Here is a 27689-nt window from a genome sequence, read left to right as displayed (position 1 = left end):
ATGGGGAAAAGGCAGGAGAATGGGGATGAGAAAAATATCAGCCATGATTGAATGGCGGAGCAGACTCGATGGGCCGAGTGGCCTAATTCTGCCCCTATGTCTGATGGAGACCCCTTCATTCTACCCCCTCCCAGCCCCCAGCCTCTCCCTCACTCCCAATCCCCTGCTCTCCCCCCACCTCCATTCGGCCCATCATCCTGTGCAAACCCACCAAGACAGGGCTGGGAACTGAAGTGCTTTGTATTACTGAAGATTGATGTCACTTTCCACAAAGATTACCCACAAATTGTGCAATTTCACCGCGCGGAGACGGATGTTAATTCTGTAACTCTTCCCCCCACAAAAGAAAAACTGAAGAAAAACTGAAAGCTGGAATCAGTGCAGCAAATAGGAACAGGGTCATGGGGACAGCATGATAAAAAAACTCAACCCAACTGTGCCAGCCACAGCTCCGTGGGGGGAATTCCCACCTCGGAATCAGAAGCTTGTGGCCGGGCCCCGCGATGTGAGTTGACACTCCCAATGCCATCTTTCTGATGAGACACTAAACGGTGCCCCTCTGCCCCAGACAGAACTGGCCGCGTGGCACTATTGCGAAGAGCAGGGTCATTCTTCCTGGTATCCTGCTGGTAATGCTGCTTTAAAACCACAATCACTCAAGCTGAGTGCCTGGCCATTATCGCAGCGCTCTCGCTGGGATCTTGCTGTGCATAAAGCCCAGCTCCCTGCATCACAACAGCCGCTACACTTCATTGGCTGTAATGAGCAGAGGTGGTGAAAGGCGCTATGGAAATGCAAGTCTGTCTTTCGTTAGCTGGCAGAACAGGGTAAAACTTTATTCCAATTCCCAGCTGACAAAATCGGAAACACTTCCCACAGCTGCCGTTTATTAAGGGGAAGGATTCAGCCGCCTGTTTCTGAGAAATGTTGACACAAGCTCCCATCCAGAGCTCCAACTCCACAGCTGGCATCGTCCCTCCAGACCTGGTTCCCCCATTTATCACCTCCTCTCTCACATTCTGTTTACTCCACATGGCTGCGCTTACCATGGTCCCACCCTGCTTCATGCCAACCTCCACTACATTGCGCCAATGCCAACCTCCACCGTGTTGCCTCAGTGTTGACCTCTACTGCACCGCACCACAATGCCAATCCACCAGTGCCCACGGCGCCCCAGTGCCACCCTTCACCGTGCCGCCTCACAGAACATACCTCCTCCGCACCACGCCAAGGTGCCGACCTCCAACACACTGTACCAGTGCCAAATTCCTTTGCACTGTACCAGTGTCACTACACTCTTAACCCCGTGCCAACACCCCCGCACTCTCCGTGCCAACACCCCCGGGCCAAACACCCTGCGCTCTCCCACGGCGCCAACCTCCCCCGCGCCCTCCCATGGCGCTAAGCTCCCCCACGCCAACCTCCACGCGCTAAGCTCCCACAGTGCCAACCTCCCCCGCGCACCCCCACGGCGTCAACCTCCCCCACGCCCCCCCCACGGCACCAACCTCCCCCACGGCGCCAACCTCCCCCGCGCCCCCCCACGGCGCCAACCCCCCCGTGACCCCCCGCGGCGCCAACCCCCCCCGTGACCCCCCACGGCGCCAACCCCCCCCGTGACCCTCCCACTGCGCCAACCTCCCCCAACCCCCTCCCACTGCACCAACCTCCCCCACCCCCTCCCATGGCGCCAACCTCCCCCGCACCCCCAACCTCCCCCGCACTCTCCCAGCGCCAATCCCCGCTGCACTCTCCCAGTGCCAATGCCCCCTCCACACTCGCCCACAGCGCCGGCCCCCTCCACACTCGCCCACAGCGCCACCATCATCCTGCACTGTTCCCCCCTCAACTAAGTGACAAAATTAACCCCCAAAAAAACTCTTTAAAAGTGAGCTGGAAAATAAACCACGATTAGTGCTTCACTCACATCACTTACCTCGAACACACACTGCATAGGGAGCGATAGGAAGAGTTCGGCATGGAGACCACTGTAGAATTATAACACAGCATGAGGAAACTCAGCACCTCGAACCTGGGAAAAAACACAGGCACATCACCAAACATTATACACCTGTCCAAGTACCTGGCATTGTAAATACAAGGCCACTCACACAGTGAATCCTCATATTAACAGGTTCCTGGACTTTCTCTCTCATGTTATAAATCATAGAATCCTACAGTGCAGAAAAAGGCCATTTGGCCCATCGAGTCTGTACCGACCACAATCCCACCCAGGCCCTATCCCCAAAACCCCATGCATCCGACCCTAGCTAGTCCCCCTAACATTAAGGGTCAATTTAGCATGGCCAATCCACCTAACCCACACAACTTTGGACAGTGGGATGAAACCGGAGCACCCGGAGGAAACCCACGCAGACACGAGGAGAACCTGCAAACTCCACACAGACAGTGACCTAAGCCGGGAATCGAACCCAGGTCCCTGGCGCTGTGAGGCAGCAGCGCTAACCACTGTGCCACCGTGCCGCTCCAAAAATCTATGGCTTCACTGGCTCTCAGATTCAGTTACACTGCGACTCTGGCAATCTGGCCACGTGCCCCCGGGCATCGGCAGAGCAAAGACCGGCAAATGGTTAGTGCCTCACCAAAGGGCAAGGGGAATATTGAGAACTGGTCATTTCGGGTTATTTGCCACAGCCCATTGGCATCTCTTGCCATTAGGGAGGAGGAGACAAAAACAGGAAAATGCTGGAAAATCTCAGCTGGTTTGACAGCATCTGTGCAGAGAGAACAGAGCCAACATTTTGAGTCTGGATGACCCTTCGTCAGAGCTGAGAGGAGGAGCTCATTGGTTATCGAAACCTTGAGGGCACCACCCAGCAAACATTGGGCAAGGCGAGAGGGCAGACTCCATGAGCTGCCGTAGCCGGCACGGGGGTTGTTGCGTCACTGTTGGCGTCATTCTGTACCTCATTCTAGCCATCTACGCAACTGGGATAAACCACCACAACCCTCCGCTTATTCACTGCCGACCCCAAAGGAAAGGTCATGCCTCTGGGAAGGCCGCAGATTCTGATGTCTGGAGAGGAACCATTGGGAAAACCGGGGTGGGGAAAACCAACACAAACGGTGTCCTCTGACTGGCAAAGCTTGTAACAACACCAGGTTAAAGTCCAACAGGTTTATTTGGTAGCAAATACCATTAGCTTTCGGAGCACTGCTCCTTCGTCAGATGGAGTGGAAATCTGATTTTCACTCCATCTGACGAAGGAGCAGCGCTCTGAAAGCTAATGGCTTTTGCTACCAAATAAACCTGTTGGACTTTAACCTGGTGTTGTTAAAACTCTTACTGTGTTTACCCCAGTCCAACGCCGGCATCTCCACATCATGACAAAGCTTGCACAGTGGGCTAGGGAGCATAATAAGCCAGTTTGCTCATTTGTCTAAACAGAAAGCCCATATTTAATACCCTTCTTTCAAATAATCTGGCTGTCGGCTTGACAATCTCACACAGTGAAACACTAGGGGAACAATGTGCACTGAGAAAGCTCGGGGGTGGGAGAGGGTGAGCATGTGTCCAGGTTTGTTGAGGTGGGAGTGTCCAGACTGCGACCAGGGAAAGGGGGGGGGGAGAGAACCAGGGCAGAAGGATCAGTCCGTGCTGCTTCCCTTACCTGTTCTGTGCTGTGAAATTCTCCCTCTGAGGGTGCAGGTCACTGTACACCACCCGGATGAGATCGTGCTGACTGAGTGCTCCTTCTGTCAGGGCCATAGAGCCGATGCTTGAAGGCTGCGGGTTAACACAAAGCGAGGGGCTTTTTCATTTTCGGTTCAGCTCCGCGTGTGCCGATAGTCACCGGAGTAATCCGGACAGTGCAAGGTCAAACCCCACCCAGGCGGTTTGAGAATTCAGATTCAGTTTAAATTAAAAACCCGGAAGTAAAACCCGGAAGTAGCAGAGACCATCAATCAGAGAATCCCGACAGTGCAGAAGGAGGCCATTCAGCCCATCGAGTCTGCACCGGCTGACAGAACATCTTACTCAGGCCCACCCACCTCCCACACAATCCATGTAACTCCATATATTTACTACACATCTTTGGACACTAAGGGGCGATTTAGCATGGCCAATCCACCTAACCTGCACATCTTTGGACAAAGAGGAAACTGGAGCATCCAGAGAAAACCCACGCAGACACGGGGAGAACATGCAAACTCCTCACAGACAGTGGCCCGAGGCCAGAATTGAACCTGGGTCCCTGGTGCTGTGAGGTAGCAGTGCTAACCACTGTGCCACACCTAACTGCGGCACTTCTTCATAAAACACAAACGATCTACACCTCGAAAGTAACTGACTGGTGTTGGGATGTCCAGAAGATGTGAAACGCATTCAAGAGGCGGCTGGATATAGCGCTTGGGGCGAACAGGATCAAAGGTTATGGGGAGAAAGCAGGATTAGGCTATTGAGTTGGACGATCAGCCCTGATGGTGATGAATGGCAGAGCAGCTCGAAGGGCTGAATGGCCTCCTCCTGCTCCTATCTTCCATGTTTCTATGAAAGGGGCTGTAGAAATGTGAGTTCCTTCTTTCCTCTCCCATTAGCTTAGTCCCCTAACAGAGGCAACACCCAAGTGGGTGGCAGAGTCCAGCGACTGTCCTCCAGACGGGTGAAGCCTTCACCAACCAGCTGCCAGTCTGCTGCCCAGTCTCTAAACAGCTGGATGGTAAAGGGTTACGGGGGAAAAGATTTATCTCACGACTCAATTCCTTGTCACGAGTTAACCCAACATCAGTGTAATGCTTCGATGCTGGGGGAGGTGGGAGACTCCAAGGCTGAAACAGGGTGAACTAAAAGAGGACGGGGATTTACTCTGGGAGGAGCTGGCACTCTAATGCAGAGGAGTGCTCGGTGCTTCTGAACCCCACAGTGGTCCAACCCAGCAGGACAGCAGAGCCGGCTCTCAGCACGGAGTCACCCAGGGCTGAACCGGGAGCTGGGGCAAAGCAGCTGTGGAGGAGGAGGGGGTGCTGGAGTCACCTTACACCCAATCACTGGGCTTCCTTCCAGCACTACCCACTGTGCTCAGCTGCTGGGGGTCCCTGACGTGTGACGTGGGGGTAACATGTACACAGAACGGCTCCTTAGAGAAAGCAAAGGGGCTCAGTGAATGTCCGCTATGTGGTGTTTTAAGATCGAATTAGTGAGCAGGCAGCAACAATGGAAGGGTGGGGATGGCCTTCTGACCAAATAACCCACCGGTGGAAGGAAACCTGGCTCAGGTTCAACACCCTATCACTCCCGCTGCCAGAGCCACGCAGGGCTGAGCGACCACAGCTTGCACTTCACTAATACAGCAATAACAATAAAGGTGCATTTCTGTAGCAACTTTCGCTAGCCTCAGAATGCCTCAAAACATTTTATAGTCAGTGAAAGAAGTTACGAAGTGTAGTTGCCTCCGCCCCCACCTCCACTTTCATGCAGGAAATGCAGCAGCCAATGCTTACACAGCAAGATCCCACAAACGTCCAGCAGATAATGACCTGATCGCCTCTTCTAATGATGTTGATTGAGACCTAAGCTATAGGAATACAATTAGGCCATTCGGCCCATCGAGTCTGCTCCGCTATTCAATCATGGCTGATAAGATTCTCAACCCCATTCTCCTGCCTTCTCCCCGAAACCTTTGACCCCCTTATTGATCAAGAACCTATCTTTCTCTGACTTAAATACACTTCCCTCCGGGTGCTCCGGTTTCCTCCCACAGTCTGAAAGACGTGCTGGTTAGGGTGCATTGGCCGTGCTAAATTCTCCCTCAGTGTCCCCGAACAGGCGCCGGAGTGTGGCAACTAGGGGATTTTTACAGTAACTTCATTGCAGTGTTAATGTAAGCCTACTTGTGACACTAACAAATAAACTTTACACCTCAATGACCTGGCCTCCACAGCTTCTGTGAATTCCACAGATTCACCACCCTCGGGCTGAAGAAATTCCTCCTCATCTCAGTTCTAAAGGGTTGTTCCTTTACTCTGAGTCTGTGCCCTCGGAACTTAGTACTAATGATCCCTGGAATGAAGAGCTTGTCGTATGAGGAACGGTTGAGGTCTCTGGGTCTGTACTCATTGGAGTTTAGAAGGATGAGGGGGGGATCTTATTGAAACTTACAGGATACTGCGAGGCCTGGATAGAGTGGACGTGGAGGGGGTGTTTCCACTAGTAGGAAAAACTAGAACCAGAGGGTACAACCTCAGGCTAAAGGGATGATCCTTTAAAACAGAGATGAGGAGGAATTTCTTCAGCCAGAGAGTGGTGAATCTGTGGAAATCTTTGCTGCAGAAGGCTGTGGAGGCCGGGTCATTGAGTGTCTTTAAAAGAGAGATAGATAGGTTCTTGATTAAGGGGGAAAGGCAGGAGAATGGATGAGAAAAATATCAGCCATGATTGAATGGCGGAGCAGACTCGATGGGCCGAGTGGCCTCATTCTGTTCCTATGTCTTATGGTCTTACTGTACCTGGGAGTGTCACAGTAAGAAGTTTAACAACACCAGGTTAAAGTCCAACAGGTTTATTTGGTAGCAAAAGCCACACAAGCTTTCGGAGCTCCAAGCCCCTTCTTCAGGTGAGTGGGAATTCTGTTCACAAACAGGGAGTGTCTGGGAGTGTCAGCCAGGATTACGTGCTCAAGTCTCTTGAGTGGAACTTGAACTCATAACTTTCTGGCTCAGGAAGGGAGAACGACGTCAGTAATGAGATCTGAATTTCAGGCAAGTGTGTCAGCAGCCATTTGCCTGAGCTCTAGGTGACACGCCGCACAAGACAAGGCGGCGTGTTCAGCTTGTGTAGCATGCAGTGAGCTTTTTGCCGTCTGTGCGTTTACTGGGAGGGAAAATCTTATCCTGATCTCAATAATCTTATCAAAGAGAGTGCAAGTTCCACCACTGTGGACTGTTTCAGTCTGATCACAAGACTGTTGCTATCTTGCGGGAGTCACTGAGTCACGGACAAAGTTTACAAGATATGCATTGGAACTGATGAGGCAGCTGGAGAGAAACTGTTTCCACTGGTTGGTGAGTCTAGGGGGCAGTGTCCAAAAACTACAGCCAAACCTTTCAGGATTGATAAACTGGAAAGAGTGCAAAGGAGATCTATGAGGATGCTGCCAGGACTATTGGGCCTCAGTTACAGGGAGAGGTTGGCCAGGCTAGGACTTTATTCCTTGGAATGTAGGAGAATGAGGGGTGACCTTAGAATAGCATGCATAGAAACCCTACAGTGCAGGAGGCCATTTGGCCCATCGAGTCTGCACCAACCACAATCCCACCCAGGGCCCATCCCCACAACCCCATGCATTTACCCTAGCGAGTCCCCCTTACACTAAGGGGCAATTTAGCACGGCCAATCCGCCTAACACGTGCATCTTTGGACTGTGGGAGGAAACCGGAACACCCGGAGGAAGCCCACGCAGACACGGGGAGAATGTGCAAACTCCACACAGACAGTGACCTGAGGCCAGAATTGAACCCTGGCGCTATAAGGCAGCAGTTCTAACCACTGAGGTGTATTATTATTGTTATTGAGGTGTACAAAAAAACAAAGTCATTAGGGGGATAGATAGGATGAATGCACATCATCTTTTTCCCCAGGGAAGGGGAATTGAAAACTAGAGGGCATAGGTTCTAAAGACATGCGGGTTAGGTGGATTGGCCATGCTAAATTGTCCCTTAGTGTCAGGGGGACCAGCTAGGGTAAATGCATGGGGTTATGGGGATAGGGCCTGGGTGGAATTGTGGTCAGTGCAGACTCGATGGGCCGAATGACCTCCTTCTGCTCTGTAGGGATTCTAAGGTGAGGGGGGAAAGATTTAAAAGGGGCCTGAGGGGTAACTTTTTCAGGCAAAGGGTGGTATGTATATGGAATGAGCTGCCAGAGAAAGCGGCTGCGGCAGGTTCAATTACAACGTTTGATTTGATTTATCACATGAATTGGGACAGTGAAAAATAATGTTTCTGGCACACCATACAAAGCATACCGTTCATAGAGAAGGAAAGGGGAGGGTGCAGAATGTAGTGTTATAGTCATAGCTAGGGTGTAGAGAAAGATCAACATTTAAAAAGCCTTTGGATAAGGACATGGATGGGAAAGGATTAGAGGGCTAAACACGGCCATTTAGGACTAGCTGGGAGGGCACCATGGTCAGCACGGACCAGTTGGGCCGAAGGGCCTGTTTCTGTGCTGTATTGCTCTATGACTCTATCAGTGAAATTAGAAAACACTTTTGCACACAAATGGTGGTGGGAGTTTGGAACTCTCTTCTGCAAGTGGCAATTAATGCTCGCTCAGTTGTTAATTTTAAATCCGAGACAGACAGATTTCTTTGAACCAACTGTATTAAGGGATACAGGAAAGTGCAGGTACCTGGAGCTCGGTCTCAGTGCTCACTGAATAATAGAACTCAAGGATCCAACTGATGTCCTCCTTCTCCTATATTCTATAAGGCCATAAGACATAGGGGCAGAATTAGACCATTCGGCCCATCGAGTCTGCTCCGCCATTCAATCATGGCTGATGTTTTTCTCATCCCCATTCTCCTGCCTTTTCTCCATAACCCCTGATCCTCTTATTAATCAAGAACCTATCTATCTCTGTCTTAAAGACACTCAATGACCCGGCCTCCACAGCCTTCTGCGGCAAAGAGTTCCACAGATTCACCACTCTCTGGCTGAAGAAATTCCTCCTCATCTCAGTTTTAAAGGATCATCCCTTTAGCCTGAGGTTGTGCCCTCTGGTTCTAGTTTTTCCTACTAGTGGAAACATCCTCTCCACGTCCACTCTATCCAGGCCTCGCAGTATCCTGTAAGTTTCAATAAGATCCCCCCTCATATTTCTAAACTCCAACGAATACAGACCCAGAGTCCTCAACCGTTCCTCATACGACAAGCTCTTCATTCCAGGGATCATTCTTGTGAACCTCCTCTGGACCCTTTCCAAGGCCAGCACATCCTTCCTTAGATACGGGGCCCAAAACTGTTCTCAATACTCCAAATGGGGTCTGACCAGAGCCTTATACAGCCTCAGAAGTCCATCCCTGCTCTTGTATTCTAGCCCTCTTGACATGAATGCTAACATTGTATTTGCCTTCCTAACTGCGACTGAACCTGCACGTTAACCTTAAGAGAATCTTGAACAATGACTCCCAAGTCTCTTTGTGTTTCTGGTTTCCTAAGCATTTCCCCATTTAGAAAATAGTCTATGCCTCCATTCCTCCTTCCAAAGTGCATAACCTCACACTTTTCCACATTGTATTCCATCTGCCATTTCTTTGCCCACTCTCCAAACCTGTCCAAGTCCTTCTGCAGCCCCCCTGCTTCCTCAATACTACCTGTCCCTCTACATATCTTTGCAAACTTAGCAACAGTGCCTTCAGTTCCTTCCTCCAAATCGTCAATGTATATTGTGAAAAGTTGTCCCAGCACTGACCCCTGAGGCACACCACTAGTCACCGGCTGCCATCCTGAAAAAGAACACTTTATCCCCGCTCTCTGCCTTCTGCCAGTCAGCCAATCCTCTATCCATGCCAGGATCTTACCCTTAACAGCATGGGCACTTAACTTATTTAACAGTCTCCTATGCGGCACCTTGTCAAAGGCCTTCTGGGAATCGAAATAAATCATGATAATATTCAGGGTAATTTCTTATGGAACTTCTCCCTGGTGTTTGGATAGTTCCGGAGGATTACTCTTTCTCCCCTCCCTGTGCTGTCATTGACTTGCTGAGTAGGTTTTCCAGACTGCTGCCCAGTGGCCCAGACAGAGTGTCTGGGATACCCCCATTGAGAGACCGGATCACAGTAGCCCCAAAGCCCTCATTAGCAATACTGCCCAGCCAGGATTAGCAGACAGTTAGATCCCCAACTGGACCCCCCACCCCCCCCCCCCCCACTCCCCTAACCCCCCCCAACATTCAGGTTCGGAGGAAACTCCAAATGCTGCCCGGATGGAGGGCTACACACCCTGCAGGGTCAGGGGTAGACTAGGTTCTTGGGATCAGTACAGTGGGAGAGGAGAATAGCTGTTCCTTCATCACTTTCCCAGAGGAAGCCACTCACCAGGTTTCAGAGAGAAAATCTCACCAGAGATGAAGCTACTTGCGAACTTGATGAATCCACTTTCTCAGAAGACTAAGGAAATTTGACATGTCAGCTACGACTCTCACCAACTTTTACAGATGCCCCATAGAAAGCATTCTTTCTGGTTGTATCACAGCTTGGTATGGCCCCTGCTCCGCCCAAGTCCGCAAGGAACTACAAAAGGTCATGAATGTAGCCCAATCCATCATGCAAACCAGCCTCCCATCCACTGACTCCATCTACACTTCCTGCTGCCTTGGCAAAGCAGCCAGCATAATTAAGGACCCCACGCACCCCGGACATTTTCTCTTCCACCTTCTTCCATCGGGGGAAAGATACAAAAGTCTGAGGTCACGTACCAACCGACTCAAGAACAGCTTCTTCCCTGCTGCCATCAGACTTTTGAATGGACCTACCTTGCATTAAGTTGATCTTTCTCTACATCCTAGCTATGACTGTAACACTGCATTCTGCACTCTCTCCTTTCCTTCTCTATGAACGGTATGCTGTCTGTATAGCGTGCAAGAAACAATACTTTTCATTGTATACTAATACCTGTGACAATAATAAATCAAATCACATCAAAAAGCTGTTGCATTCGGAATTCAGTCCCAGTTTTCAGGAACCTCCGGGGAGGGAGGGAGGGAGGGTGAATGATGGCTCCATCAAAGGCAACTCACCTCATGGTAAACTGATGGCTTGGATAGTGACGGGATAGTGAAAGACAGCACCTTATTGTTTCCGTCTCTATCGACTATCTCCTGCGAGGAAAGCAAAACAAAGTCATTAGCTCCCATTTCACACAAAAACAATTCTGTTCGATGCGTCCGTCACTTTTCATGATAGAAAAACGAGGGAGACTGACAGGGCTTGAACTGATGGCAGCAAAGCAAAACCTGTCTGACTGCTCAGCTAATCACATCATGAATCAGGGCAATGATCGCAACGTGCCACAACAGTGTGAAACTGCAGCAGGAGAGCAAACACCTAACCCAGTTCAACCCGACCTCAGACACCCAAAACGGACATGGCTACACAATGCTCCCTTGTGCAATTCCACCCGATATGCCCAGGTTAACAATGTGTGGAAGGAATACTGCTAAGACCAGCTAGCTACAACATAAGTGTGAAAGATGACCACCTCGCTTCTATTGTAAATGAATGGCCATCTAAAGTAAAGTGAAGTAAAAAGTAAAGCTTATTTATTAGTCACAAGTAGGCTTACATTAACACTGCAATGAAGTTACTGTGAAAATCCCCTAGTCGCCACACTCCAGCGCCTGTTCAGGTACACTGAGGGAGGATTTAGCATGGCCAATGCACCCTAACCAGCACGTCTTTGGACTGTGGGAGTAAACCGGAGCATCCGGAGGAAACTCACTCAGACACAGGGAGAACGTGCAGACTCGGGGAGAAAGTGCAAACTCCACACAGACAGTGACCCGAGACCAGAATTGAACCCGGGTCCCTGGCGTTGAGAGGCAGCAGTGCTAACCACTGTGCCACCGTGCCGCCCCTATTGACCACGTGACTGAAACTAGCTCTTTGGTATTGAAATCCTTTCATCCAAAATTCAGGAGAGACTGGGGCCGGTTTACGGAATAACACCAACAAGACGATCGCTGCACAGAAAGGCTGCGTCACTTTCACTCCTGAAGAACCAAGAGGCTTAAACCTCCCAGCCTGATATCCGGCCCCAGCTTCTCTGAATTTATCCAAACTACCATTCAAGATAGGAAAAGCTTCCATTTTCACTGGACTCCCAAAGACACGATGGGGCGAATTTTCCTGTTCTGCCCACCACGGGAATGATAGGGGTGGACCATGGAAAGGTCCGTTGGCCTCGGGCAGGATTCTCCTGTTTTGGGGCGAGCGCGGCTGGAGAATCCCGTCCAGGATAACTGTTAACGAATCTTTTGGTTTAACACTGTAGAAGTGCACTACCTTCTTTAATCGTATCTTTCTGAAGTGTGTGGTGTGTGACTGACATGGCGTTTAGATCTTTCTGTGGGAGCGTGCGAATAAATGATACACTTTGTTCAGTCTGCTGCCAGTACCTTTGGAACTGATGACACAATACTGGGAGTTTAGAAACACACGTCTACCTTTGCAATAAATAAACCACTGAATACAGACAGAGGGGAAGGGAATGGGGGAGGTCACTGTTTGTCTCTCCTCCCGTGTCCATAACAATTGCAACAGATTGGAATTCAAATTCTCTCTGTGCTATAACAGACTGAGATTCAATTCTGTGCTCTTAACAGTTTTACTGTAACAGGTTGTTATTGTCTACCATCTGGTATCATATGTACACTTACAGTATACCCCCTGAACAGTGGTGCTACAGACAACTGTACACTGACAGTATACAGTATTAGCATCAAAGCTACAGGACACAATGTACACTGACAATATACCCTGAACAGTGGAACTACAGGACATCCTATGTACACTGACAGTATACCCTGTTTAATTTAAAGTTTTATTTATTAGTGTCACAAGTAGGCTGACACTAACACCGCAATGAAGTTACTGTGAAAATCCCCTAGTCGCCACACTCCGGTGCCTGTTTGGGTACACTGAGGGAGAATTTAGCATGGCCAATGCACCTAACCAGCATGTCTTTTGGACTGTGGGAGGAAACCGGAGCACCCGGAGGAAACCCATGCAGAGAAGGTGCAGACTCTGCACAGACACTGACCTAAGCCGGGAATCGAAGCCGAGTCCCTGGCGCTGTGAGGCAGCAGTGCTAACCACCGTGCCACTGTTAACAATGGAGCGACAGGAGACTGTATGTACACTGACAGTGTACCCTGTTAACTCTGTAGCTACAGGACACTGTAATGTTCAGACTTTGGAAGTGTGGGGCCTATGTTTCCCTCGGTGAGAATCAGCAAAGGGGGTGAAAGCTGGCTATAAGCTGATCTCGCGAAGGCCAGAGATGGATTCAAGTGCAGGAGCAGGGAATCGTAATCCCCATAAAAATCTCTAGCTGCCCGGATAACGGGCAAAGTCTCCGAAAGTGGTAATCGCCCGTTTGAGACTGGAGCTTGTGTCTATTCAACCTCCACTCTCAGGTAAGGGGCAAGAATCTGATCAATGCCAATTGTAGCTGGACCTCTCAGAGCTGCTGAAGCATTGCTCAGTGAGTCGCCGGTCCTGAAAAGAGGGAAGAGGCCAGAGACCCCACATAAACTTGCAAAGAGCAGCAACTTGAATACTGTGCCTTGTTACTGCTTGCTCTGATCCGGCAGTGGCTGTACATTCAGTGACATTGCCTCAGAGGCGACATTCTATTTATATTCAATGACACTAATTATTCGAGTGCCAAAAGGTTTGTACATTATGTTTAAAATTTTTCAGATATCATATTGTACACATTTTCCAGGATGTCAACTGGGGAAGCACGGTGGCACAGTGGTTAGCACTGCTGCCTCACCGCGCCAGGGATCTGGGTTTGATTCCTGTCTCGGGTCACTGTCTGTGCGGAGTCTGCACCTTCTCCCCGGTTTCCTCCGGGTGCTCCGGTTTCCTCCCACACTCCAATGATCTGCGGGTTAGGTTGACTGGCCATGCTGAATTGCTCCTGAATGTCAGGGAGATGAGCTGGGGAGATTTGTGGGCTTAAGGGGATAGGGTTTGGGTGGGATTGTGGTTGGTGCAGACTCGATGGGCTGAATGGCCTCCTTCTGCACCGTAGGGATTCTATGATTCTAACTGCGGAGGATGAGATGCAATATTCTGAGTAGTGATGTGCATTGTCTCGATGTGTATTCTATTGGTTATTAAGTAGTGCGTTTGATAAAAAGTGACACATTCTGTGTGTGTGTTTTTGGCCCACAGTTCCCAGGTCTGATAGAGTCATAGAATCCTACAGTGCAGAAGGAGGCCATTCAGCCCATCGAGTCTGCACCGACCACAATCCCACCCAGGCCCTATCCCAGTAACCCCACATATTTACCCTGCTAATCCCTCTAAGGGGCAATTTACCATGGTCAATCCACGTAACCTGCTCATCTATAAAGATCCAAAGATGTGCGGGTTAGGTTGATTGGCCATGCTAAAATTGCCCCTTAGTGTCCTGAGATGTGTAGGTTAGAGGGATTAGTGGGTAGAATATGTAGGAATATGGGGGTAGGGCCTGGGTGGGATTGTGGTCGGTGCAGGCTCGAAGGGCCGAATGGCCTCTTTCTGTACTGTAGGGTTTCTATGATTCTATGATGATCTTTGGACGGTGGGAAGAAACCGAAGCAGAGGAAACCCATGCAGACACGGGGAGAACGTGCAAACTCCAGTCACCCAAGGCCGGAATCGAACCCGGGTCCCTGGCGCTGTGAGACAGCAATGCTAACCACTGTGCTACCGTGCCACCCTGTGATATCTCAAGCTGCTCAGGGAAGGTTTAGTCCTCCCATAGGCTCCTTGTGCAGCTTCCAGCATTGTTTTTTTTCCCCCTTGGCACTCAGGCTGTTCCTAGCACTGAGTGTGGAACTCGCCTGCTGTCTTCAAAGTATTTTTAATCCTTACCGGGAGCCGGGGTAGACAAGGGAGAGAGAAGGGGGGGGGGGGGGGGGGGGGTGTGAACAGGGGTTTCCATCTATATAAACACCACACAAAATTCAAGATAGGAAGGTAGTCAGGCAGGAATACGGCAGTGAATAACTCACCTCCTGACTCCCCAAAGCCTGCCCACTGATGCGCGATATAACTCACGAGGCTAGTGGTGCTCGAGGAAATAAAGGCTTTTATTGACTACTACAATAGAGCTACCATATATAATACACGATCCCAGACTGAGGGGTCCCAGACAGAGCAGTGACCTTTATACCTCTCCCAGGAGGCGGAGCCCGACTGGGATGTACCATAATAACTATATTACAGGTAGAACAGCCCAACCCTAACCCCAACAGTAACATGTAGAACAGCCCAACCCTAACCCCAACAGCAACATATATACAGACTCATAGTACTGGCCAGACCCTGGCTCAGCACTACCTGGTGGGAACCAACAATGGTTCACCACACCCACCATCTCCAAGGCACAAGTCAGGAGTGTGATGGAGTATTCTTAACTTGCCTGGATGGGTGCAGCTCCGATAACACTCAAGAAACTCGACACCATCCAGGACAAAGCAGCCCCGCTTGATTGACACGCTAACCACAAACATTCACTCCGCCCCCCCACAATGCACAGTGGCAGCAGTTGTACCATCTACAAGATGCACTGCAGGAACTCACCAAGGTTCCCAAGAACAGCACCTGCCAAACCTGTGACCTCTACAACCTGGAAGGACAAAGGCAGCAGATCCCTGGGAACACCACCACCACCACCTGAGGTTCCCCTCCGAGTCCGTCACCATCCCAACTCGGAAATATATAGGCCGTTCCTTCACTGTCGCTGGGTCAAAATCCTGGCGCTCCCTCCCTAACAGCACTGTGGGTGTACCTACGTCACATGGACTGCAGCGGTTCAAGGCGGCAGCTCACCAGCACCTCCTCAAGGGGCAATTAGAGATGGGCAATGAATGCGGGGCATTACCAGCAATGGGCACATTCTGCAAAAGAATTAAAATAAACCAGAAAAGAGAGGGGACAAATCTAAACACTCTGAGCATTGGCTCACTCACTGATGCCTACACATCATGACCCATGTGGTACACAGACACACCCGGAGACAGACAGACGGACACACAGCTTACCAGGTTGTAGATCCCCAGGAGCAGGGCTTCGATGCAGCCATTGCTCTGTCTCTCTCTGCTTGCTGTGATGCACAGATATCCCCAGACCAACTCGGGCAGGAATTGCAGCGTGAACCTCTTCAACCTGACCTCCGAGCTGCGGTACAGCTCAAACAGCTGGTGACAGACGGGTTCCAGTAACTGTGGAGACAGAAGAAGAGGTCAAAACAGGAAAGATCGCCACCGCAACAACACGCCAAGAGGGATCAGAATCCCTACAGTGAGGGAAGGAGGCCATTCGGCCCATCGAGTCTGCACCGACCACAATCCCACCCAGGCCCTTATTCCCGTAACCCCACATATTTACCCTGCTAATCCCCCTGACGCTAGGGTGAATTTAGCAGGGCCAATCAGCCTAAACCAGCATGTCTTTCGAGTGAGGGGGGAAACCGGAGCACCCGGAGGAAACCCACCCTCCGGGAAGAACATGCAAACTCCACACAGACAGTGACCCGAGGCTGGAATTGAACCCAGATCCCTGGTGCTGTGAGGCAGCAGTGCTAACCATTGTGCCACCATGCCGCCTCTAAAAGGAAGAATAGAGACATAGAGGTTTACAGCATGGAAACAGGCCCTTTCGGCCCAACTTGTCCATGCTGCCCTTTTTTTTTAAACCCCTAAGCTAGTCCCAATTACCCGCATTTGGCCCATATCCCTCTATACCCATCTTACTCATGTAACTTTCTAAATGCTTTTTAAAAGACAAAATTGTACCCGCCTCTACTACTACCTCTGGCAGCTCGTTCCAGACACTCACCACCCTCGGTGTAAAAAATTGCCCCTCTGGACCCTTTTGTATCTCTCCCCTCTCAGCTTAAACCTATGCCCTCTAGTTTTAGACTCCCCTACCTTTGGGAAAAGATATTGACTATCTAGCTGATCTATGCCCCTCATTATTTTATAGGTCTCTATAAGATCACCCCTAAGCCTCCTACGCTCCAGAGGAAAAAAGTCCCAGTCTATCCAGCCTCTCCTTATAACTCAAACCATCAAGTCCTGGTAGTAGCATCCTAGTAAATCTTTTCTGCACTCTTTCTAGTTCAATAATATCCTTTCTATAATAGTTTGACCAGAGCTCTACACAGTATTCCAAGTGTGGCATTACCAATGTCTTGTACAACTTCAACAAGACGTCCCAACTCCTGTATTCAATCTTCTGACCAATGAAACCAAGTATGCTGAATGCCTTCTTCACCACTCTGTCCACCTGTGACTCCACTTTCAAGGAGCTATGAACATGTACCCCAAGATCTCTTTGCTCTGTAACTCTCCCCAACGCCCTACCATTAACTGAGTAAGTCCTGCCCTGGTTCAATCTACCAAAATGCATCACCGTGCATTTATCTAAATTAAACTCCATCTGCCATTCGTCAGCCCACTGGCCCAATTAATCAAGATCCCGTTGCAATCTGAGATAACTTGCTTCACTGTCCACTATGCCACCAAGCTTGGTGTCATCTGCAAACATGCCTCCTATATTTTCATCCAAATCAAGAAGTGCCAGGTCTAGGCTCTCCTCACTGTTTTGTGTTTAGGCCTGGCACACTCCCATGTCCAGCACTCCAGATGATGTACTTCTTTTTAATCCTTTCACGGGACATGGGCATCGCTGGTTGGGCTGGCCTAACCCTAATTGCCCCTTGAACTGAGTGTCTCGTTTGGCCATTAAGAGAGCAATTAAGAGTCAACCACATTGCTGTGGCTCTGGAGTCACATGTCGGCCAGACCGGGTCAGGACGGCAGATTTCCTTCCCTAAAGAGACATTAGTGAACCAGATGGGTTTTACAACAAGTGATGATATTCTAAAGGTCACCAGTACTGAGATTCACTTGCAACTGAATTTAAATTCACCAGTGCTGGGATTTAAACCCGTGGCATTAGCCTGAACCTCTGGACTAATAGTCCAGTAACACCACCACTATACCACTGCCTCCCGTCTCAAAGGATGAAGCTCACATCAGCATCCTTAACTGTGAAATAAATCAAAACATCCCAAAGTTCCCTTGCAAACGGCAACCTCCAACATAAATGAGTCCTTGTTATGTCAGTCACACCTGACTCTGCTGTGAAGTCAGGCTAACTGGACATGTTGTAATCAGGAATTAATTCATTCCTTTTCATCTCTTTATGAGCTTGTTATTTAAATACACCCCTGAAAAGGATTTTATAACTCGGCATTTGGAAGGCAGTGGTATAATCAGACAAAGTCAGCATAGATTTACAAAAGGGAAATTTCTGAGGGTGTAACTAGTAGAGTTGACCGAGGAGAACCAGTGGATGTGGTTTATTTAGACTTTCAGAAGGTTTTCGACAAGGTCTCATAGAACAGACTACTATGTCAAGTTAAAGCACATGGGATTGCAAGTAATGTCTTGAAATGGATAGAAAGCTGGTTGGCAGATTGGAAGCAAAGAGTTGGCATAAATGGGTCTTTTTCTGATTGGCAGTCAATGACTAGTGAGGTTCTGCAGGGATCTGTGCCAGGACCCCAACTGTTCACATTATATATTAATGATTTGGAAGAGGGAACTGAATGTATTATCTCCAAATGATTCAAAGTTGGGTGGGAGGGTGAGCTGTGAGGAGGATGCAGAGATGCTTCAGCGTGATCTGGTCAGGCTGAGTGTGTGGGCATCTGCATGGCAGATGCAGTATAATGTGGGTAAATGTGAGGTTATCCACTTTGGTAGCAATAATAAAACAGATGATTACCTGAATAGGTGTAAATTGAGAGAGGCGGATACTGAGTGAGACTTTGGTGTCCTCATGCATCAGTTGCTGAAAGTAAGCGCGCAGGTACAGCAGGCAGTAAAGAAGGCAATGGTGTGTTGGCCTTCATAGCGAGAGGATTTGAGTATAGGGATAGGGATGTTGTGCTGCAATTGTATAGGGTGTTGGTGAGGCCACACCTGGAGTATTGTGTGCAGTTTTAGTGTCCTTATCTGAGGAAGGATGTCCTTACTACAGGGGGAGTACAGTGAAGGTTTACCAGGCTGATTCCCGGGATGGCAGGTCTGTCATATGAGGAGAGACTAAGTCGGTTAGGATTATATTCACTGGAATTTAGAAGAGTGAGAGGGGATCTCATAGAAACTTATAAAATTCTAACAGGGTTAGACAGGGAAGATTCAGAAAGAATGTTCCCGATGGTGGGGGAATCCAGAACTAGGGGTCACAGTTTGAGGATAAGGGGTAAACCTTTTAGAACTGAGGCGAGGAGAAATTTCTTCACCCAGAGGATGGTGAATGTGTGGAATTCACTACCACAGAATGTAGTTGAGACTCAAACATTGTCTGATTTCAAAAAGAAATTAGAAATAGCTCTTGGAACTAAAGGGATCAAGGGATATGGAGGGGGAAGGGGGGGGATCAGGATATTGAATTCGATGATCAGCCATGATCAGAATGAATAGCGGAGCAGGCTCGAAGGGCCGAATGGCCTCCTCCTGTTTTGAGTTTCTACGTCTATAAAATCGGAAATGAAAATCAACACAAGCAGGATGACTGCAGGAAGCTTCAGCACACAGAGCCAAGAAGCTTCAGCAAGACACCTGCCAGAGCTCCTGTAACACAGGCAGCAAGTGTCAGGATCCACATCCCCCGTGGCCATTACAGAATAGGAGCTTCACCTCTCTGAGCTGACAGGAGACACTCTCTGCTGGAGCCTTACCTCATTGTTGGGGTCCTGGATGACCTTGTAGAGAGCCGGCACGATATTTGTCTTCTGGTGGAGGGTTGCTGCATAACAGGATATCTGATTTTCAGGTAAAGTCTGTAAAAGACAGAGGGAGAAAGGGAGAGGTTTCAGAGTCTGTCACAGTCTTAAGCTCTGAGCATAATGGCAACAGACAGTGTTGGTCACTGGGAACCGTCACACCAAAGCTTAGTTACCCTTTGCCGAGCTGCCAGGGTCTAATCACACGGGCGAGCGGGAGGGCGCGGGAGTGAGAGGGGATGAGAAAGGGTGGGCGTTGTATACACACACAGACCCTCACCATGAGCGCGAGTGTGGCCTGAATGGGTGGGTGCATAGTTGCGTGCATATGGGTATGTGGTTGTGAGTGGGTTTGAGTGCATGCATGTGTGGGTGTATGTCTGGTTTTAGGTGTAGGGGTGTGTGGGTCTGTAAATGTGTGGCTATGGGTGTGTGCGTATGTGTGTGTGTGTGTGTGTGTGAGCGTGTGTGTGTATGGATGTGTGTGTGTGCATGCGTGTGTGTGTGTGTATGGATGTCTGTTTGTGTGCGTGTGTATGGATGTCTGTGTGTGTGTATGTATGTGTGTGTGCGTGTGTGTGTGTATGGGTGTCTGTGTGTGTGTATGTGTGTGTGAGCGTGGGCCGGGTTGGGGAGCATGTATGTGTGTTTGTGGTGTGTGTGCTCGCGGGGTGTATGCGTGTGCCTGTCTCAGTTGCTGTGATTCCACGTGACCTCGGGTGTTGCTCCTGGAGCAGTTCAGATCACCGCAGACGCTTGGACACTTCCTGCCGGACACGCACCCAACGGGGACAGGCAGCCCGGATAAATATTTCCACTTTAGCGGACGGATCTCGGCGGCAGAGCGCGGATAAACATGGAATGACTTTTGGCATGTTCATTCAAAGAACAAAGAACAATACAGCACAGGAACAGGCCCTTCGGCCCTCCAAGCCCGCGCCGACCATGTGCCCAACTGGACCATTTGTTTGTAACCCTCTATTCCCAGTCTGTTCATGTGGTTATCAAGATAAATCTTAAACGATCCCAGCATTCACAGCGATATTACCTTGAACTGGGAGAGCCAATCCTCCACCACCCCGATGTCAGAGTCCAGCATCTTCCTGCCGGTCCAGCTGAGAAACCTGAGGAGAAAACGGAGACTTCAATCCCACAGGTCTGAGGAGCTCCATGTGACACACATCAATAAAACGCAGGGCAACGCGGACAACAGAGACCGAGCTCGGTGGCACAGATTGTTGATGAGCGTATGGCGTTGCCATGGGACACGAACCGACTGAGTGAGTGGGTAAACGCTGTGGCAAATGGAGCTGAACGTGGGCGATCGTATGGTCCTCCACTTTGAACAAAGATTAGAGTCTCTCTCAATGGTGAGGACCCAGGAGCTGGGGTTAAACAATAGAGGCTGAGGGCTCATTGTACAAAAATCACCCGAGAGCTACAGGGACCAGGGAGAAAACAGGATTTAAAAAGATGAATGGACGGTGGAAGTCCTGATACAACCTCAGGTCAGACCCCAACAGGAGTAATTGCACTCAGTTCTGGGCTAGCACACCTCAGCAAAAGTAGAAAGGCCTTGGAAGGGGGTACAGTGCAGACTGAAAAGGGTCTTTGATTTGATTTGATTTATTATTGTCACAGGTATTAACATACAGTGAAAAGTATTGTTTCTTGCGCCCTATACTGACAAAGCATACTGTTCATAGAGAAGGAGAGAGTGCAGAATGTAGTGTTACAGTCATAGCTAGGGTGTAGAGAAAGATCAACTTAATGCGAGGTCGGTCCATTCAAAACTCTGACAGCAGCAGGGAAGAAGCTGTTCTTGAGTCGGTCGGTACGTGACCTCAGACTTTTGTATCTTTTTCCCGATGGAAGAAGGTGGAAGAGAGAATGTCCGGGGTGTGTGGAGTCCTTGATTATGCTGGCTGCTTTTCCGAGGCAGCGGGAAGTGTAGACAGAGTCAATGGATGGGAGGCTGGTTTGCGCGATGGACTGGGCTTCGTTCACGACCCTTTGCAGTTAAATTATGAGGTAGGTTACATGGACTGGGCTTGTATTTCTTGAGAACAGAAGATTAAAGGATGCTGTAATTGAGGTTATGATGATCAAAAGCTCGGGGGGGGGGGGGGGGGGGCGAGGAAGCAGTTCTTCACATGAAAGGTTGTGTAAATTTGGAACTCAAAACTTACGCTGGGGGGAGGGGAGGAGTTAAAGAGAGGGATTGAAGGAAAGCAGCAGCCTGGACAAGCAGCAGGGAAAGGCTGTGTTCTGTTAGCTACCAGGCAGAATGCTGGTGGTAGTTTGTCCTTTGGTTGAGGAGATAGAACCAGCAGGAATTAAGGTCCTAGCGTGGCTGGGGAAAGGAGTGAAGCAAGCTGCTGGAGGTCAGTTTGGGATGTTTTGGTAGAGTGTAAGGAAGGGGCCCTCGATGGTCATTGGACATCCTGACTTGGTGAAACGGGGAGAAGTGAACCTACTGGAAACTGAGAGTAATCTTGCAAAGGATCCTGCAAAGGCTGTAATCCTGTGGAGAGCATGGTGCAGTGTATAAGCGTAGCATGGGGTTATCAGACACATTCAGAAACTAACAAATGTTATCCCTTCTGTAGTTTAGTCTATTAGTTGATGACTAACAAATGTTTGGACAATATTATTTTTAGTTTGTTTCTTACACTAAAAGTCTTAAAACTTGAAATCTTGACGTGCAAATTCCTTCGAGTCGGAATTCAAATACCTTGTTTAAAATTATCGGTCTCTTTGGGGATTGTAACAACTGCCCTGTGCTCTCAATATACTGGGATCCATCAGAGAGCAGGGGAAGTTTCAGTCAGGAGATTCATGGCTGGTTTTCTCACTTCAGAGATTCCTTTCTCTCGGGGAGAAAGTGTGATCTCCGGGCTATAACCAGACCGGTTTTTACCATCGGTTTTCCAACTGACCAGTTTCAACCTCGATCACCAACTCCTTTACACGTGGTAAAGATTATGTTCAGCCAACCTCAGTACACTGATCTTGTGTGAGAGAGACTGGGGCTGATAGCAGTGCTCACGGCCTCCAGGAGGCAGGTGCCAGGAGTCTGTACTCTCACGGAATACTGGTACACAGTCTGTTAGAAACCAGCGACTTAGAGAGCTCAAGGTACGATAGATTACAAGAGCAATGCTCAAGCTATTAATGAATGTTCCTGACCCTCATGACACACAATGTCCTTGAGACACATGGACGAACACGTACAGTGTGATTCTATCCACTAACTACATTGCTGGAGTGAGCCGAGTGTGTGATTCCTCCCCCCAGCCCCCCCAAAGTGCTGATGTAACAGCAGTCAGAACAGCTGCTGCCTATAACCATGACTGAAACGGCAATGCTCCTGGCCCCGGGATCAAGAAACCCAGACTAATGTTCGCAAAGCGCAGCAATACAGACTGGTTACAACATGGGAGGAGGCCATTCAGCCCATCATATCTGCACCAGCTCTAAGAATGAGCACTGCACCTAATGTCATTCGTGCACCTTCTCCCCGTAACGCTGCAGATTTTTCCTTTCAGATAATAATCCAAATCCCTCTTAAAAGTCTCAATTCAATCTGTCTCCACCACACTCTCAGACAGTACATTCCAGATCCTAACCACTCGCTGTGTGAATCTGTCTCCACCACACTCTCAGACAGTGCATTCCAGATCCTAACCACTCGCTGTGTGAATCTGTCTCCACCACACTCTCAGACAGTGCATTCCAGATCTTAACCACTCGCTGTGTGAATCTGTCTCCACCACACTCTCAGACAGTGCATTCCAGATCCTAACCACTCGCTGTGTGAATCTGTCTCCACCACACTCTCAGACAGTGCATTCCAGATCCTAACCACTCGCTGTGTGAATCTGTCTCCACCACACTCTCAGACAGTACATTCCACATCCTAACCACTCGCTGTGTGAATCTGTCTCCACCACACTCTCAGACAGTACATTCCACATCCTAACCACTCGCTGTGTGAATCTGTCTCCACCACACTCTCAGACAGTACATTCCACATCCTAACCACTCGCTGTGTGAATCTGTCTCCACCACACTCTCAGACAGTACATTCCAGATCCTAACCACTCGCTGTGTGAATCTGTCTCCACCACACTCTCAGACAGTGCATTCCAGATCCTAACCACTCGCTGTGTGAATCTGTCTCCACCGCACTCTCAGACAGTGCATTCCAGATCCTAACCACTCGCTGTGTGAATCTGTCTCCACCACACTCTCAGACAGTGCATTCCAGATCCTAACCACTTGCTGTGTGAATCTGTCTCCACCACACTCTCAGACAGTGCATTCCAGATCCTAACCACTTGCTGTGTGAATCTGTCTCCACCACACTCTCACACCAGGACGTCTCTGAGCGATTGCAGGACATTCTTAAGGGGGAGGGTGAACAGCCAGAGGTCGTGGTGCATATTGGTACCAATGACATAGGTGGGAAAAGGGATGAGGTCCTGAAATGTGAATATAGAGAGTTAGGCAGAAGGCTAAAGTGCAGGACCTCGAAGGTAGTAATTTCAGGACTACTACCGGTGCCTCGTGCAAGAGAGAGTAGGAATAGGAGGATTAGGCAGATGAATGCGTGGCTTGAGAGCTGGTGCAGGGGGCAGGGATTTAGATTTTTGGATCACTGGGATCTTTTCTGGGGAAGGGCTGATCTGTTCAAGAGGGACGGGTTACACCTGAACTGGAGGGGGACTAACATCCTGGCGGGGAGATTTGCTAGAGCCACTCGGGAGGGTTTAAACTAGTTTGGCAGGGGGATGGGATCCAAAGCAGTAGGGAGACAGAAGAGAAGTTTGAGGACAGCACAGAAGTTAAAGAGAGCACATTAATTAGTAAAGGCAGTGTCAGTAATCCTAGTACCAGACAGATCAGGCAAAAGCAAGACAGAGAGCAAGGGAAGTCCAGATTAAACTGCATTTATTTCAATGCAAGAGGCCTGATGGGCAAGGCAGATGAACTCAGGGCATGGATGGGTACATGGGACTGGGATATTATAGCAATTACTGAAACATGGCTAAGGGAGGGACAGGACTGGCAGCTCAATGTTCCAGGGTACAGTTGCTATAGGAAAGATAGAACAGTAAGAGAGGAGGGGGAGTTACACTTTTGATTAGGGAAAGCATCACGGCCGTACTGAGAGGGGATATATCCGATGGTTCGGCCACTGAGTCTATATGGGTAGAACTGAGAAATAAGGAGGGGGAAATCACTTTGATAGGGTTGTACTGTAGGCTCCCAAATAATCAGCAGGAAATTGAGGAGCAAATATGTAAGGAGATTACAGATAGCTCCAAGAAAAATAGGGTGGTAATAGTCAGAGATTTCCCAACATTGACTGGGACAGCCATAGTATTAGAGGGTTGGATGGAGAGAAATTTGTTGAGTGTATTCAGGGGGAATTTCTCATTCAGTATGTGGATGGCCCGACCAGAGAGGGGGCAAAACTTGACCTCCTCTTGGGAAATAAGGAAGGGCAGGTGACACAAGTGTTAGTGAGGGATCACTTTGGGACCAGTGACCATAATTCTATTAGTTTTAAGATAGCTATGGAGAATGATAGGTTTGTCCCAAAAGTTAAAATTCTAAATTGGGGCAAAGCCAATTTTGATGGTATCAGGCAGGAACTTTCAAAAGTTAATTGGGGGAGTCTGTGGGAAGGCAAAGGGACGTCTGGTAAGTGGCATGATTTCAAAAGTGTGTTAACCAGGGTTCAGGGTAAACAAATTCCTCTTAGAGTGAAGGGCAAGGCTGGCAGAAGTCGGGAACCCTAGATGACTCGGGATATTGAGGCTCTGGTCAAGAAGAAGAAAGAGGCACATGACATGCATAGGCAGCTGGGATCAAGTGAATCCCTTGAGTATAGGGGGTATAGGAGTAGAGTTGAGAGAGAAATCAGGAGGGCAAAAAGGGGACATGAAATTGTTTTGGCAGATAAGGCAAAGGAGAATCCAAAGAGCTTCTACAAATACATAAAGGGCAAAAGAGTAACAAGGGAGAGAGTAGGGCCACTTAAGGATCAACATGGTCATCTATGTGTGGATCCACAAGAGATGGGTGAGATCCTAAATGAATATTTCTCATCAGTATTTACTGTTGAGAAAAGCATGGATGTTAGGGAACTTGGGGAAATAAATAGTGATGTCTTGAGGAGTGTACATATTACAGAGGAGGTGGTGCTGGAAATCTTAAAGCGCATCAAGGTAGATAAATCCCCGGGACCTGATGAATCATATCCCAGGACATTGTGGGAGGCTGGGGAGGAAATTGCGGGTCCCCTAGCAGAGATATTTGAATCATCGCTAGTCACGGGTGAGGTGCCTGAAGATTGGAGAGTGGCAAATGTTGTGCCTTTGTTTAAAAAAAGGGCAGCAGGGAAAAGCCTGGGAACCACAGGCCAGTGAGCCTCACATCTGCGGTGGGTAAATTGTTGGAAGGTATTTTGACAGACAGGATCTACAGGCAGTTAGAGACGCAAGGACTGATTAGGGACAGTTAGCATGGCTTTGTGAGTGGAAAATCATGTCTCACAAATTTGATTGAGTTTTTGAAGGGGTAACCAAGAAGGTAGATGAGGGCAGTTGATGTTGTCTACATGGACTTTAGCAAGGCCTTTGACAAGGTACCGCATGGTAGGTTGTTGCATAAGTTTAAATCTCCAGGGTGAGGTATCTAAATGGATACAAAATTGGCTTCTTGACAGAAGCCAGAGGGTGGTTGTAGAGGGTTGTTTTTCAAACTGGAGGCCTGTGACCAGCGGTGTGCCTCAGAGATCAGTGCTGGGCCCACTGTTATTTGTCATTTATATTAATGATTTGGATGAGAATATAGGGGGCATGGTTAGTAAGTTTGCAGATGACACCAAGATTGGTGGCATAGTGGACAGTGAAGAAAATTATCTCCAATTGCAACGGGATCTTGATCAATTGGGCCAGTGGGCTGACGAATGGCAGATGGAGTTTAATTTAGACAAATGCTAGGTGATGCATTTTGGTAGATTGAACTAGGGCAGGACTTACTCAGTTAATGGTAAGGCGTTGGGGAGAGTTACAGAACAAAGATCTCGGGGTACATGTTCATAGCTCCTTGGAAGTGGAGTCACAAGTGGACAGAGTGGTGAAGGCGGCATTCGGCATGCTTGGTTTCATCGGTCAGAACATTGAATACAGGAGTTGGGACGTCTTGTTGAAGTTGTACAAGATATTGGTAAGGCCACACTTGGAATACCGTGTGCAATTCTGGTCACCCTATTATAGAAAGGATATTATTAAACTAGAAAGGGTGCAGAAAAGATTTACGAGGATGCTACCAGGACTTGATGGATTGAGTTATAAGGAGAGGCTGGATAGACTGGGACTTTTTCCTCTGGAGCGTTGGAGGCTGAGGGGTGACCTTATAGAGGTCTATAAAATAATGAGGGGCATAGATCAGCTAGATAGTCAATATCTTTTCCCAAAGGAAGGGGAGTCTAAAACTAGAGGGCATAGGTTTAAGGTGAGAGGGGAGAGATACAAAAGTGTCCAGAGGCGCAATTTTTTCACACGGAGAGTGGTGAGTATCTGGAACAAGTTGCCAGAGGTAGTAGTAGAGGCGGGTACAATTTTGTCTTTTAAAAAGCATTTAGATAGTTATATGGGTACGATGGGTTAGAGAGGGATATGGGCCAAATGCGGGCAATTGGGACTGGCTTAGGGGTTTCAAAAAAAGGGCGGCATGGACAAGTTGGGCCGAAGGGCCTGTTTCCAAGCTGTAAACCTCTATGACTCTATTTCAGATCCTAACCACTCGCTGTGTGAATCTGTCTGCACCACACTCTCAGACAGTACATTCCAGATCCTAACCGCTCACTGTGTGAATCTGTCTCCACCACACTCTCAGACAGTGCATTCCAGATCCTAACCACTCGCTGCATAAGTTCAAATCCCAACACAGTAACTGGGTGGAATTTAAATTAAATTAATTAATAAATCTGTAATTAAAGTGCTGGTCTCATTAATGGTGATCATGAAATTACCAGACTGCGGTAGAAACCCATCTGGTCCATTAATGTTCTTTAGGGAAGGAAATTTTCCGTCCTTACCCGGTCCGGCCTACACGTGACTCTAAACCCACAGCAATGT

The 27689-nt window shown here is 48.8% G+C and overlaps 1 protein-coding gene across 3 annotated transcripts in view; it reads right to left on the bottom strand.

Moving 5' to 3' along the window:
- The window catches only part of LOC144503919 (hyccin 2), a 62396-nt gene that overhangs the window by 19024 nt on the left and 15683 nt on the right, over positions 1-27689 (bottom strand). For all 3 annotated transcript variants that reach the window (XM_078228996.1, XM_078228995.1, XM_078228997.1), the window contains exons 2-7: positions 20585-20660; positions 19492-19593; positions 15782-15961; positions 10763-10843; positions 3633-3748; positions 1937-2032 (exon numbers count right to left, since the gene is read on the bottom strand). In XM_078228996.1, coding sequence (XP_078085122.1) covers positions 1937-2032; positions 3633-3748; positions 10763-10843; positions 15782-15961; positions 19492-19593; positions 20585-20635 — 626 coding nt within the window. In that variant the 5' untranslated portion in view covers positions 20636-20660. The remainder of the gene's footprint in view (positions 1-1936; positions 2033-3632; positions 3749-10762; positions 10844-15781; positions 15962-19491; positions 19594-20584; positions 20661-27689) is intronic.

Source organism: Mustelus asterias, chromosome 14 (genome assembly GCF_964213995.1).
Source record: "Mustelus asterias chromosome 14, sMusAst1.hap1.1, whole genome shotgun sequence".
Classification (NCBI taxonomy): domain Eukaryota; kingdom Metazoa; phylum Chordata; class Chondrichthyes; order Carcharhiniformes; family Triakidae; genus Mustelus; species Mustelus asterias.
Note: the sequence above shows the minus strand (reverse complement) of the source record. Positions and strands in the feature narration are given on the sequence as shown.